Source organism: Battus philenor, unplaced genomic scaffold, assembly GCF_028537555.1.
Source record: "Battus philenor isolate CCGP_79_NKW_IND1 unplaced genomic scaffold, ilBatPhil1.0.hap1 SCAF_18, whole genome shotgun sequence".
In the NCBI taxonomy this organism is placed as follows: domain Eukaryota; kingdom Metazoa; phylum Arthropoda; class Insecta; order Lepidoptera; family Papilionidae; genus Battus; species Battus philenor.
Genome location: NW_027181680.1, coordinates 4,389,413 through 4,403,473, shown reverse-complemented (window position 1 = coordinate 4,403,473; position 14,061 = coordinate 4,389,413). Strand labels below are relative to the sequence as shown.

The window sequence follows — 14,061 nt, the reverse complement described above, 5'->3', positions numbered from 1 at the left end:
GTTTCATTGATGACAAATGCAAAAAATATACCCATTGTACCAATTCGAGATTGTCAAAAACAAATAACATTAGATAGTTAGTTGAGTTAGGATTCCTTATATCAATGTTTTTTTTTTACTTTTGATCGTTGGAGCACTAGGCATCCACCGCCAAGGCTATGTTATTGGAATGGAGGAGGGTGTTGTCTCGTGGGAAATCTTAGACAGAATACCTTTCAGGTGCAGGGTAAGCGAAATGTTTATACCGGACTCCTACCGGCTAAAACCCAGTGGCCTATCGCGTCAACGATTTGAAGTAGAGTCACAGCCCCTACCCGTCGTCATAAATACATCATAAGTCATCACAAACATGCGGGAGATTATGCTCGTGGGGCACGAGCATACTTGAGGCGTATTGCCAAGAATCTGTCGCCATGTTCTTGTTATGATTGCTGAAGCCCGGCGTGGTATAACCTGCTAGGATATCTAAGTTGCGCTCTCTCTCTCTCGCTCTCTCTCCCTCTCCCGATCTCTCTCTCTTTCTCTCTGAGGGTGCCACGTGACCCCTTGGTTTCTTTGCATGCTTTTTACAAATAGTGTAGTATTAGTCTCATCCTCCCAGCTTATGAATCGAATATCTATCACCATCCAAATCATCGAATAATTACAATTTCTGGCTATAAGTAATAATATTTTTAAACTTTTATTTTATTAACTTCATTCAAAACCTTGTAACCAAAATGCAATGGCCAGCATGTTGCACCTAAATATTATCAAGAGAGATTTGTTGCATAACAGCGTCCCCTTCCGCTCATTCCCGCCACACAGTGCGCTTGCTAGCTCATGGTCTCCAGAACTAATTAAGTAAAATCTCAAAATAGCGATACAAACAGTAACGCAGCAATTACTGCCTTAAAAAAGCTAAAGGCTTTCGTACTTGTAGATTTAAAAACAAAAGAAGTACAAACATCCTTCCCATAAGTTCTACAATAAGCTCTTAAAGCATCGTTTCAAAGTTATTTTTACATTTCAGATTTCAGATTATTAAAATTTAATACTTCCAAAATTTAAATCTAAATACCAAAAAAATACGTGTACATAAATGACATATATATCTTTTATTTACATGTATAACAGTTATATAATAAATGGTCAAAAATAAAAATCCATTATAACCATGTTATAGATACGTCAAGCCATGTAACCAAAAAATCAATAATTAGTGGCCTGTTTCATCCTCTCAGTTTTGTATCCTAACGAATGTCCTAAAAACAATAAACTAAAAAGAAACGCATTTCAATTATAAAAATGGCAGACAAGTTTAATATGTGCAACAAAATATATTTTAAATTTTCATTCGTATGTCCTTAGCATGTAACAAAACGAAATAAACTAAGTACTCGTTTCAAAATATGCATATATAAATATAAAAATTAAGAACATGATTATTTTGAAATTGCTAAACAAAAACATAGACTAGACTTAAACAAAAGTCATTAGTGAAATTATATATATCGAAAGTAATTGATAGTCCAATGCCGACATATCAGAAATCTTCAACTAACCTAGTTATTTGGCGTGATGGTACCATTCCGAGAGGCATCCCTCGTGAGGTGGTGGTTGCAGTGAACACATAAAGGCCCGCGTTCTGCTACCACGACACAGTCCGCACAGACGCGCTAGCGCTCCGTACGTACACGGTAAGTTTTCTCTAATTTTTTTTTATATTTAAATTACGCAATTAAATACAAAAAGTGACAGTTCAGACACAAAAATATTTCATCAGAATAATAAATAAAAAAAGTTTATGATTTTGTGCCAGTTACTTTTGTTCGTAATTTTTAATTTTTTATCTATGAAAAATTTTTCATTAAAAAGTTAATAAACTTTTCAATTTATTTTTTTTTAAATTTAGTTGTCTTTTGTCGAATTCCTATCAAGTTTTCTTTCTTACCTTTCCTTCATTTCGTGTTTTCCCGCCCGCCCTACTGTTTATTTTATCGACATATTTACTTTATAATGTTATTATTAGTTAGAGCTATAGAATCCTTACATTTATTACTATAATTACTAAAATATTTTTCAAAAATAATATTTTTACTAAAGATTTTTAATCTATATATATATATATATATATATATATATATATATATATATATATATATATATATATATATATGCTGTAAAAATAATACTTATAAGATATTATAATGATAATGAAACTTTAATAGAGAACAACTGAAAGAAATTTAACTTACGTTTTTAATTGTCTATGTTTTGTAGACTTTTTATTACTTTGATTTTTTTTTTATTCCTTTAATATCTTAACAACCTTTTTTATGAATACAGAAAATAACTTTTAAATAATAACGCTTAGTATTTCAGGCTACATTTTGTTAGCTGAATTTTTATCAATTTTCCTTTCTTAAAATCTTCATACGTAAAATGGAAATTACTCACGCAGTGTAAATGGTCTTATTTAATCGCAAGGTGCTCCATTAATCGTCCGTGTTGTCACTTTAGACAATGGACGTTCGCATCTCTTATCTTCATTTCCACTGCGCTCTCATCACCTAATGATATTATCTAACACTCTTCGGATAAAGCAATGATTGCATTAGGAATTAAATTTTATGTTAATTGTATACAAATTAATTTATTTTAAACGGAGCAATAAAATAGACTAATAAATGGAAGAAAAGGGTATATTTACCACACGTTAAAACTTTTACACTTTAGTTAAAACCCCGTTTCCTTTATTAAATTAATCATTACAAATGAATAAAAATAAATTGAAATAAGTTATTTAGTTTATAGTTATGCTTCATACAGAATAAGGAATTGTTAAATACCATATTATTTGTAAAAAAGTCCCTTCAAATTTTTTTTGCTTTTTCCTACGACAAAGGTACGAGGTGTTACTTATTGGATGCACCGGTCATGCATTGTGACGTTTCAGAATACCTTCTTAAGTCACTTACACTGTAAACTTCTTAGAAAATATGGAGACGTAGGACTAAAATTATTGTATGTCAATTTTTTTTCTTTCCTTTCTTTTTTTACACATTGTACAATGGCGAATGTGACTTGCTTAAAATGTTGATGGGTAGCATCATCCGCCGAACGCATTCAAATAAAAAAAAATTGCTCTTGCCAACTTGCATGCCAAGCAAATTGGCACAAACCCTTAATATTACCAAAAATCTATTGGGAGACCTACGTCCAACAATGGATGTTCTACTACTTAAATAATGATGAATATAAGGATCAACTCCTGATGAATTGTAAACTTGTCAATATTACCATATTTTCCAACTTATAAGTAACGGAAATTTATACAGGTAACTAATACCGTCTCCAACATTTGTAGAAATTTATTTACTTACCATACCCCTGTGAAGAACAAAATACTAAACTTCATATGAACATAATGCAAGACGATTATTTTTATTACACATATTTTAAGTATAACTGAACATTTAATCAAAACTTACAAAATAATATTAATCAATTAACTTTATGTAAGTGCTGACTGGTAAAGATTGCGTTTAGGCATTCAATTCGCCATTTTTATATAGTTTTTAAAATATATAAGAATTTATAGTTACTAATACCGTATAAACGCGTTCATACATACTTTAAAATGCACGAAGCATTTTATTGCATTTAAAATAATTCTAACATGTGTTTTTTTTTCAGATTTAATTTAAGAAGGATGGGCAGCACCAACAACATGCTTCGTTTGACAACGTTTTTAAGTGAGTACCATACAATTTAAAAAAAATATTGCAAACACATGCGAATATTAAACTTGCCTTTTTCTGATTTGAATTTAAACGAGATTTACGAAATTGAAAGACGTTCATAAGGTAACACAAATATATAACAAGGTTATATAACGGAGAAACGTAAGTTAATGCAATATGTTCATTATCATCACCATTACCATCCGTATCGATTTTAGTATGACATCAACTGCCAGACATAGGGCTAACTCATAGATCTCTAACACGACCGATATTATATGTAATAAATAATTAACAATATCTTGTTTATTTAAAAATAAAAAATGTCATAAAAATTTAAGTAAAAGTTTATACAAATAATATCATAATCGAAAATTGGATAATAAATGCGTATTTGAATAAAAATAAAATTTTCATTAAAACATTATAGAGCCGGGGTTACTGGCTTATAAATTATTTAAAGGATCTATTGTGTAACTCTCGTTTATGTCTGTGTATAATTAAAAAAAACAACGATTATATCGGGAGGAAAATAAATTAAAATAATAAAAGTATAAAAATTTAGATATCTAAGATCCGCCTTTTCTATATATTAGCATTGTAGAAATGCATACAAATTTTGAAAGATTAATTATATTGTTTAAAACACTTGTAGTCTTTTTACGAACTCATAATCCCGTAATATGTTGAATTTAAATAAAAAAAATATGAATTTAATGTAAAAGTTACATATGACCATGTCATATAAACATAATAAGAGAAAATGAATCTACATATAAGTAATCCTTTACGTTTAACATTAGACTAATTACTTTTAGCGTCATTATTTTAAGTTGTTAAACTTTTCGTATAGAATTATATTTTTTTATTATTAAAAAAAGTATTTACTAAATTATTTAAAATTTGATGGCAATCTTTTTCATGATTAATTTTAGTAAACTATAACCATCATACATACATTTTACAATGTTGAATAAATAAAAACATTGTTTTATTCCCGTTTATATTTTTTTAACATCGCTATGAAAAATTTTGATCAGTTTCGAAATAGAGCAAAGATGAAATTTGAATAATTTAAATTATGTGAAACACAGATTAAAAGAAACAATAAATAGGTTTTTATTATTAAAACCAAATATTTTCAAGTTCTAAAAATTTATTATTGTTTTATCTTAACATAGAGATATTGTGTACGTGCGTTCATTAAGTATAAGGTACCGCCGGCTGTTTCAAATAAGTAAGTGATTTCGAAACTCATTGTGCTCTTGCTATGAGAGAGTAACGCTACAAAATGGCGCCGAGCAAAATGTCAACTTGCGCGGGAAAATCGACAAGGACGCGTTTGTCCGAGTTTCCGGCGGGAAATATAGTGATTTCTTGTCTCAGGTGTACGTACGTGAAGTTATAACGTTGCATTTGTGTCAAGCATATAGCGATCCAGAAATATTGTGAAGTATTTAATCTTTCTTATAGTGATACATAAATTATCTATTCAATATCCAAAGACCCCTGCTAAATTTTACACCTTATTCGAATTCAAAAAAATGTAATGTTTATACAGTTTTGGATGTGTTTTACTTTACAAATTCGTCGTTAAGAAACTTGTTCAGTTAATTTTTTTTAAACGAATAATTTATCATATGTTCTTTTTGTTATATTATTATAAAATAATTAATATTTCTCTAAACAAATTTACATACACGATTGACGCACGGAAAGTTCTTTATTTTAAGTCATGTAGGATGTAAGCATTGAAGTAATATTTTTATTCAAATGCATAAAATTTTTTTAACAAACAAATGTAAACTGATTTTTATAAATGATCATATTTTTAGGATATTCTATAGGTTTTTATGTTAAATTTGCATACATATACATATGTTTGTTAACACAGTTCGAATGAATCGCTGTTCTAAGCCTTTTATGTTTACACGAAGAAACTAAAACCTAAACAAACAACATCTCGTGACCAATTTAAGGCAAATCTTCGAGCGCAGGCATAGTTTCGGAGCTGGTTACGTAATACACGAGCCGATGAATGGAGCATCATTACATGCACCAGCAACTACGGCTCATTACAGCCGACAGTTTTAGCATGTGTAAATACCAAGTGACAGGTGTGGAGTGCGCACTTAGTAATTGCAAATTGAATACTCACGACCGCACTCGTCATTCAGTAACTAATAGTTGACTTAAACCCACAAAGCCGATAATCGCATTAAGAGTCATACATCGAATCATTCAATTTTAAGTTACTTTGTTCAAATCTGATTTCTCTTTCGCAAACAATCTACAAAAAATAAATTATAAAAATTATAAAGGACAAAAAATATATTTATTCTACTTATTTGTCATCAAATTATAGTTTAAATTTGTTGCTAAAACAACAAAATCAATCCTTTTGTACATGATGAGTCAGCAGTTAAGTAATATTTAATTCAAAGGGCTTTGCGTTTACTTCATTACATCGCGGTTGTTATAAAAGACACAAAAACTATATTTCCATTTAGTAGACTACATTGTTATATATTTTGCTCAGAAATTTCTGTTTTACAACTTAATATTACCTGTGTTATGCTAAATATGTGTTAACTTTTCTTGTACTCGAAATAATAAAAAAAAATCTTTCAAAAAGTTTTTATTAGTGTTGTCTGCGGGATGCAAAAATACTCGAAAATTACATAATTTTTCAACAGAAATCCACTAATAAAACCGAGAATAATTACGCAAGGAACCCAGAATAATTATACATCTCAATCGTATTCAAGTAAATGTAGATTTTGCATTGTTTTGGATGTGTTTAAATTTACGAAATCGCCGTTAAGAAACTTAACATCTTCACGAAAACCCTAATCATTTACATAAATCGAGTTCATTGTTATTTTTGAAAATTTTTTATTGTTAGTTCTTTTGTTATATTAAAATAAGGGAACTAGTATTTTATATAGCTCATAATGATTTAAATACAAGATTTATCACTCTCAAAGATTTTTATTTAAAATTGTATGATGTAATAATATTTTCTTTGTTTATTAGTCTTACTATTTGTCCTTATGTGTTGCCATACTATCATTGTCTGTAAGACTTTTCCTAGAATAAGACTGCGAATTGTACCGCTGCTGAATGTACATGGTCTCCCTATATACTTTTTATAGTGGTATAGTGATAACTTTGAAATATTTTATATTACAGGTACAAAATAATTAATTTTAATACGTAGCAATCCGAATATTTGAAACACGTTTTCTAACGTAATTGTCATAAAAGAGTGTAATATACATTGACAGCAAAAAAGCTATACATTCACCCCTTTAAAATTTTTGCAACTATAGACAAACGCCCTGTTTATATGAGTAATGTTTTTATTGTTATTTAAAATAATGTTGCCATAATTAACCGTAAGAAATTCCTTCACAGATAACTAATGTACATTGTTCAAGAATGTAGTACAAAGTCGGTCGTGTTTAGCTTGGAGCCAGCTTCCTCGTTTATTTGGTCCGTTTCGTGCCAAGCTGTCACGAGCGATGCGCCCCCACGCGACAGTTCAGGGCATTCTAATATAGGGCATTTCCCAGTTCCATTGTTTCATTTGGTGATGCACGATTAATATGAAACTAGCAATGGATTTAGCAAAAATTAACATGAAATTCAAAAATAGTCGAAAATCGATATATTTGAATTTAATTTATGGATATTTCCAGACCACTCATATAAAGGATGATTAATTATTGGTGTGAATCGTTAAAAGGTTGAATGTCCAGATTTTTGGACAGCAAACAGTTTTTATACTTTTACGCCTATTTCCAAACATTCTGTACAAATCGATCACTCTAAAATATGTATCCTTATTTTATTTTTTTCCAATTATATGTCAGCTTGTAAACAATAATTAATTTATATGAATTTTAAAAACGCTTTTTCTTACTTTATTATAATATAGTAGTTATTTTTTCTGAAACCATTAATTTTTGGTTAGGGTGTACCTAACATTGGTAGACAGAAAACACGCTATACATTGTCACTTTAAAAGTTTTAAAAGCTATATCTAATCATCCTATCTATCTAACCTAAACAATACAACTTGTGATCGTATATTCGCATGCATTTTAGATAAATTGATAAAAAAATATATGGGTGTGAAAAAATCAAGTTCAAGTTCAAAGTTCTAGGAATTGATAAAGGATTGAGCTTGCTGGATCCTTATGCTCCAGGAAAGGAGACGACGGACCTACCAGTTTAAGTCTTACCGGTACTGCCTTCTTGTCTTGTGTTGCCGTCATCACAAGGATGAAGCACTTAGAGAAGGTTATTGGAAGACGGATGCAAATCGCTTCCAACCGGTCCTATTAAAAATCTATGAAGTGGTCTATGTTCATCATGACCAGAAGGATGTCTTACGGCTGAAATGATAATAATGTTGAAACTTAATTTTCTTGTGGAGGGTTTAAATGTGAAAAATACCTCCGAAGTAAATACTCTCCACATACTGATTGAAGAATTAAATATATATTTAATAATATTTAGGTGTTGACGACTGTGGTAAAATACAATTTTGCTTCCAACAAAAACGGTAATTTTGTATTTAAAGAATTGCACATTTTCTTAGATGCTGAAGTTTGTTATTATAGAGATATTTTATAAATGTAATAATAATACTAATGTTTGAGAACGAATTAAAAACCGTCTCTATAATTTTTTAAGACGAGATAAAAATATAAAAAAATAAAAAATAGCGGCTATAGATCGTCAACATTTTTAACTTTATTTTATTTTTACTGTATTTCGAGAGAAGAATCAAAAACAAATTCTACAACAACAAATCCTTTAAAAAGTTTAACTATATGCTTCATACTACTATGTGTATTTATACTAAGCAATTTTGTAACTTATTGTTTACATGTAAATATGGTTCTAAATATCCGATATCTCTTTATAACAAAAATTAATGCATAATATTACTTTGCATTAGTTATTTAAATTAAACTTAGTTTCAAAAAACGTGAAGAAATACATAGAAATGTCTAGATAACAATAATAAAAAATACTAATATTTCACCGTACCATTATTGAACATGATACAGCCAAAATGGCGGATTTATGCGTAAATGTAATGGAAATATGATAAAGGCACTAACAATACGCATATTAATGTATATGTAGCTAAGCTAGCGGGTTACAATCACGCAAAAAAGTGTGACCCAGAATTGAGATAAGGGGTTATTGTGATTGTTACCAGAAATTAATAGCATATTACATAATCGAACATTTTTTTCTCTTGCAAGGAAATTATTTGCTATTGCTCTTTCAATGTATACATTTCAAATCGCCTGGAACGTAAATATTAACCAATAATAACTTAAGTCATTTAAAATTTTTATATTTGTAGATAATTTTATAATCATTTTATTTTAGACCACTTTCAAACATCAACTGGTTTCGGATTACCCCTGTATACTTCTATCGTATTCACGAAATTCGAAAAAAAAATTTAGAGATTAGATCAAAAATACGGAAGATTTTACACGTAATAATCGCCGAGCTTCTTAAAGTATTATCTGTCTATATTAATAAGGTAAAATCAAGCCAACACTTTAGTTTTTCATTATCGAAAGCCGATAAATTTTCGTGGATCCACGCTAGCGAATTGTGATCCCACATTTTCTGTCACAACCAACATGGACTCCGTGAAAGCCGGGATCACTAAGGGTTGAGAAAAAAGGAAGGCAACAACCACTCAAGTCTTAAAACGAGCATCGATTAATTTATGCTACTATGCGTCGGCCGCTCAACACACAAATTCATTAATTGTAGATGCTGCCACCTACAATACAATTATACTCGGTACATTCAAACGCCGTACTGTTTTGAGACCGAGACAAGTACTTGAGTTTTCAGACAACGCGACGGCAATAAGACAAGCCTCGTACACTGCACACCATCGCCATTCGATAACCAATCGGTCTCGCTGGAAACGAGACCGTATATCATCGTATATCACAGAGGATGCCAATCCTCGATTATACTAAAAACTCCTGTCTTCCTTCCTCCACTTATTCTTCCAGATCTTCTTATACTTTCCGAAGAGGTCGTATTGATAACAGGCAATGGTAACCGACTAAGCCGAGGTTCGGCCCTTTCGGACGCCCTTGTGTCCGAATGCTAAGCGGATATTATAATAGAGTGACTACCCAAGCCATTACTCCATTGCTAAGCATCGAAAGCAAACAGATGAAGCGATCTAAGAGCTGGCCGGACTCCCAATCTGGTAAAATAGTAGTATGTACCAGCCTGAGCTGGTTGATTCAAATAACCGAACCAACCAGACCGTAACCGTGGAACTTAGCTCAATTTATTTATTTTTTTTAATTTAAAATTAAAAAAAAAACATTACATAATTAAAAATATATAAACTATGCATATGACAATGTTTTCATAATCTCTATTGTATGACTTAATGTAGGTTAGTAGAATTCCAAAGCATTCATCTAGACAGAAGATTGTTTGCGTATTATTATGAAATATATTTAAAAGCATTTCCAAAGTCAGCAATGTATCGCACAATTAATATCCGAGCTCCATCCCAATGAGTAAAATTGCGTCCATTGCGGCAACTCCCCCATTAGCGGCGTTGCGAAGTCTCGATGGGAAGCGTCTGCCCCACGCGATGTCATTCTCATATAGGGTTGCTAAATTATAATTCACTTTATATTTTTTTCCTAACATTAATTTTACGGCCAGTTTCTGAAAGTGAAATCAAACAAGCAATAAACGTAACGTGCCTTAGGTTTCTTTAACAAAAAAAAATATTGTTAACTCTATTCGTTCGGAAAAAATAGCTAATAATTGTTTAACATCCAACTACACATTTTGGTTTCATTTTACGTCAACGAATATTATTAAACATTATATGTTGTACAGCACTCTTTAATAAAAAAAAAAGAATACAATAATGTCACTAATCTGTCAGTGTCGGCATAAAAACCTATTTGATTATTAAATATCCCGCCTATTACTACTAATAAAAGACTATATAAGTTAACAGACTAAAAAAATAATTTGTCAAAAAAAAACAATTATATAACTAAACCAAACCATTTTTAATTAACATTTTTTTGAGTGTGTGTTTTTATGTTAAGCGACTTTTTCAAAATTAGTGTTATAGTTAAATTGTATAACATACTAATCCATAACTATTATAGCCTTTAAGTAAATTTTGTTACTAACTTACTTATAATATATTCTATGGACTCACTAGATTCTGAAATAAAATTTATTCATTCATTCATTTTATTTATTTTCATAGCTTACGTCGTCTATTAAAAGATAATTAGATGCAAATATAAATGGAAGTTGTTTTAAGGCGTTCTAGCAAAAATAATGGTGTTAAACGAAATTAACAAAAGATAATCAAAATTTGAACGCTAGTGGTAAAGGACCAATTTTTTGGTATTCGTGGAAATTCTAATGCGTTTTGACAGTTTTAGTATCAATATAGATTTCTTTTGAGTTTATTTTCTTTCTAGTTAACATACATATCATCGTGTTTTAGTTAGAAGGGAAAATAACTTCCAAATTCACTGATACTTACCAACTGTAATCCCAACGGGAAAAAAATACTTTCAGTTTTTCTGAATTTATATAAAGTATTATAATGTATTAAATGAATAGTGGCAACCATACAATCTGACGCTTGTAATCTCAATACAGAGAGATGCTTCGCAGCATTGTGCCTCGAGGATGGCATTATATAAACACTGGGGTTCCTAACATAGGAATAATATAGACATTGTGAGCTGTAACAACTGTAAATAAAGATAATGACAAGAGCCTATTGCGCAGTTACAAATAACAAAATTGTACACTAAGGTTTCTGCCAATCTAAGAGCAAATTTAACAACATGTAACCCATAATAATAATACTGATTTACACGATTGTAATGAAGTCACAGCCGTGTCATCAGAAATTGATATTTTCAGTAATTCATCATCATCTTTTCAACACCTAATTATGTAAACCATTACGCACATTAGCAGTGTAGTGTTTATCAAGTGTTATTTTTTTTATTAATGTCAAATGATATCTGATTATTTTTCATCTCACTTTTTTAAATTTTATATTTTAATTATTTCTCTATGTATTATTTTATTTTTTTAACAATAGAGAAACAATACTTTTAATAATAATTATGTTATATAATAATTAATATTATTATATATTTTTACAGTTCTACTGGCTGCATCAATAGCTCAAAATGGATACGAATATAATAAACCAGGCAAGCCCTTTAACCAAGGTCCCCAACCAGGCCGCTCAGGACAACCAGTAGGACCAACGGGTAACGGATATCCATCTACATCCACCTCATCGTACTCTAACCAGCAAGGTGACGTATATCCAAATGGAGGAACCGGATCAACACCAGGATATCAAACTGGATCTTCAAATTATCCATCAGGAAGCGGTAATCCGAATTATGCAGGAAATAATCAACCACAAACAGGATATCCAGATTCCGGCTCTTCATACCCGGGTCAAGGAACAAGTGGTTCTGGGTACCCCGTACAAACCGGAGAGACGTACCCTGGACAAACGCAAAACTTCCCTGGTCAAAATGGACAAGACCTTGGCCGTTCTGGAATTCCCAATAAGGGACCCGATAGCCCTGGTACTTCCGGATTCAGCACAATCGCCCCCGGATTCGGACCCAGTACGCCGAGATTTGGCCCAGTTTCCCCTGGCTTTGGTCCTGGCTCGCCTGGCTTTGGCCCTGGCTCGCCTGGCTTTGGCCCTGGTTCGCCTGGCTTTGGTCCTGGCTCGCCTGGCTTTGGCCCTGGCTCACCTGGCTTTGGTCCAGGCTCTGCAGGTTTTGGACCTGGCCCAGCCGGGATATCTGGCTTTGGACCCAACACGCCAGGATTTGGTCCAGGTAGTCCGGGATTTGGCACTGACGACACTGGTGCCTACGACGGTGGCGATTACTCTGCTATCCCAGGAGAACCTGAGAAAGATTACCCAATACTATCCATTATACCTGAAACGTCCTTTAGCTGTAATGTGCAATCTTATCCAGGATATTATGCGGATGTCGAAACACGTTGTCAAGTCTTCCACGTTTGCGCAAATAATATTACTTATGATTTCCTCTGCCCCAATGGCACGATTTTCTCTCAAGAACTATTTGTATGCGTTTGGTGGAATCAGTTTGACTGTAACTCAGCACCTAGTCTCTATGAGCTCAATGCCAATTTGTACGATTACTCTATAACGGGATCTGGCTCAATTTCTGGAGTAACTGATTTCTCACAACAACAGATTCCATCGTACCCAGGAAATCCGGGTCAACAAGGTCCATCTAGCTATCCAGGTATTGTAAGCACATCTCCCGGAATCCAAAGACCTATTGGATCTTCTGCCTACCCTGGATCCTCTGGTCAACAAGGTTCTTCTGCATCATATCCAAGTGGGAATCAAGGATCATCGTCTCATTTCCCTGGAAGACAAACTCCTCAAGGAACATTAGGTTCACCAGGATCACAAAGTCCTTCTGGTTCATATCCGAATCAACAGGGACCTTTGTCTACGTACCCCGGACAAAAGTCTTCTTACCCAGGTCAACAAGGTCAACTTCCTTCGTACCCGGGATCACAAGGTTCACCTTCATATCCTGGACAACAAGGTACCTCTCAATCATATCCAAGCCAACAGAGTCCATCATCTTCTTATCCTACTCAACAAAATGGTACGCCGACCTATCCTGGAAGCTCAGGGTATCCCACGTCAACTACATCGCAGAGTCAAGTAGGGTCGAATTATTCAGGATCTCAAGGACAAACAAATTATCCAGGAGCAAGTCAAGGATATCCATCAGGCAAACCTAATGGTCCCAGTTTTTCATTTGGTGGTAATCAAGAAAAGGCTCAAAATGCTCAAAAACCTAGTAGAGAATACCTGCCACCTAGAAATCAATAATTCTTCTGTACTAACGACCATAGCATTTTTAAAAGTTTAATATAAGTATTATACGTAACGTGAGAGTTCGAAAAAGTATTATGTTTAAACAAGAGGCTATAAAATTGTATTTTTGAATGCCAGTAGAAATACGTTGTCAAACGATTAATTGGTGCTTCATAACCTTACTTTTAGATAGTAATTAATAATTCGTTAATTCATAAATTAATATGTAAAAATCGTCTATTTTTTAAAAGTTTTTATATATCAAAATACTGATAATAATATTGAGGTAATTTTTGTCTAACGAAAGTTACCAAAACTAGTTCATAAATAGTAAAATTAAAATTAAGAAAGCCTTATATTTCTAAACGTATTTTTTGTAAA

The 14,061-nt window shown here is 32.0% G+C and overlaps 1 protein-coding gene across 1 annotated transcript; it reads left to right on the top strand.

Moving 5' to 3' along the window:
- Positions 1-1,649: 1,649 nt before the first annotated feature.
- On the top strand, positions 1,650-13,802 carry LOC137920322 (calcium-binding protein P-like). The gene is made up of 3 exons (XM_068763622.1): positions 1,650-1,679; positions 3,679-3,737; positions 11,951-13,802. Exons 2-3 carry the CDS (start codon positions 3,695-3,697, stop codon positions 13,693-13,695), a joined length of 1,788 nt encoding a protein of 595 aa, XP_068619723.1. The 5' UTR covers positions 1,650-1,679; positions 3,679-3,694; the 3' UTR covers positions 13,696-13,802.
- Positions 13,803-14,061: the final 259 nt, after the last annotated feature.